This window comes from Cyprinodon variegatus, unplaced genomic scaffold (genome assembly GCF_000732505.1).
Source record: "Cyprinodon variegatus isolate N-32 unplaced genomic scaffold, C_variegatus-1.0 Scaffold9, whole genome shotgun sequence".
Taxonomy (NCBI): domain Eukaryota; kingdom Metazoa; phylum Chordata; class Actinopteri; order Cyprinodontiformes; family Cyprinodontidae; genus Cyprinodon; species Cyprinodon variegatus.
Window position 1 is genome coordinate 440226 of NW_015150462.1, and position 1932 is coordinate 442157.

Here is a 1932-nt window from a genome sequence, read left to right on the forward strand (position 1 = left end):
AAACATCTAATATTTAATCCATATTTTCCATTTAACTGCCAGTGTTTGTGATCACTTCACAATCCCAGCCAACTGTTCCAATCAGAACCAGCAGAGTTACATCAGGACTTGTTAAAGCCACCTGGGGATATTAAAAGGGTATTAATTAGTACGCACATTTGTTACTTCAGTATTAGTATAGATACTGCAGTTTAAAAACACTCTGGTAAAAGTTGAAGTATCAACTTGACCTCTTTACTCAAGTAAAAGTGGAAAAGTATGTGCTCCAAAAACTACTTAAAGTATAAAAGTATAAAGTAACCTTAAAAAAAACAGTCAGATGCCACTATATGAAATGAAAGCTCAATTTTTTGACTATTTCAAAAAATTCTTTGAGATAGGGATCCAGAAATGAAAAGTAATATAATTTTCAAGCGTTACAACCTGAACATGAGTGAAAATTAGGCTCGTAAGAACGCAGAAGAAAATAACAATCAAAGGAATAAGTTCTGTCCAACAGACACTACATTAGGATGCATTTATAGCCTGCTGTGTCTCTGCTTTAGCTCAGCAAAGGCTACAGGAATAAAACCTCCACATGATGCCTCTGTTCATCCAGCCTTAGCTCATGTTGCAGCTCTGACCTGCTAACGGGGGAGGTGAGCGGCGTGCTGCAGGCCTTGGTGTACTGTACCATTTTCAGGCCCACAGAGGAACATCTTTTTTTGACTCTGCTCCACCTGTTCTCTCTGCACAGGTGCAGGCAAATGTCCTTATTACAACAAACATAAATGTGACCACATAAAACTCACTGACATACGGTTCTTTAAAGAATCTGAATTGTTGTCGCCTTAAAAGTAAGTTTGACTTAAGAGCGCCTCAGATTTGATGCAACAGAAGGTCCCGCCTTACTCTGACCTACTATCTCTTGATATTTCAGATCACATGAGTCATCAGATAAGTTGTTTAGACAGTCTGCAGGGAAGCTGCATCCAATTAGAGTGAAAGAGATGAGAGGAGGGGTCATTAAAGGGAAACAAGCAAAAATAAACCCAACAATCCAGAGGACAGCTTAAAAATAACGCTGGTAATTAAGTTCTATGCACAAACTTTCACTGTTATAAGCCTGTTGTTTGGATTCCCCTGGTTAATTTCATATAAAGCGTCTGAATACTATTGGCATTTATTATTAAAAGGGAATATTATTCAGGTTTACCTGTGGAGGATTTTCTCTTATACGAAACCCTTCTTCGGCACTTCACGTCGACCATGTTGGAGTTACTTTGGTAGGTTGTCTGCAGAGGAGGAAACAAATGATCAGGTTGAAAAGCACCATAAAGTTTCCATGTAACCGTGAGAAATGCATGTTAAATTGAAAGAAAATAAAAATCTGGATAAAACTCAGTTTTGTAGAGTCATTTTTCTCTGCAGTTGGAGGTAAAAGATGAATCTCTGCTGCTGTAGAGAGCAGCAGTAAAGTAGAGTAGCGTCTCTGAAACTCCTAAAATCATTTTTCATAGGTTGAAAAGTATTAACTGTTACCAAGCAGCGATATTTTCACCTTTTAGACTGAAGAAAGGATTAAATTAGGGCTGCAACTAATGATTATTTTGCTAATTGATTAATAAATTATACAGTTAATGATCGGATTGCAAAGGTTCTTTAAAGAAGATTTTTTACAGAATTAAAAAAAGAAAAGTTTTAACTTTAGGAGTTCTGCATAGAGCATATTAGAGGATTAGAAGATGGAGACAAAGGTCAGCACCCCTCTCCTTGGACATCTTGTGCAAAACATTACCTATTCACTTTTTGTCACTAATGTGCAATATTCTTCTCTCTTACTGTGCAATAACACATGCCAACTATGGTGTAGCCTGTGTAATTTTTTACTTATTTATAAGGCACTTCCAGTGCAGAAATGCATTGGAAGTGCAATAACACAAGTCAACTACT

The 1932-nt window shown here is 37.0% G+C and overlaps 1 protein-coding gene across 7 annotated transcripts in view; it reads right to left on the minus strand.

Annotated features, from left to right (window-relative positions):
* Positions 1-1932, minus strand: part of LOC107087272 (potassium voltage-gated channel subfamily H member 7-like) — a 129340-nt gene that overhangs the window by 12345 nt on the left and 115063 nt on the right. For all 7 annotated transcript variants that reach the window (XM_015378788.1, XM_015378760.1, XM_015378813.1 and 4 more), the window contains one exon: positions 1196-1274. In XM_015378788.1, the coding sequence (XP_015234274.1) occupies positions 1196-1274 (79 nt within the window). The remainder of the gene's footprint in view (positions 1-1195; positions 1275-1932) is intronic.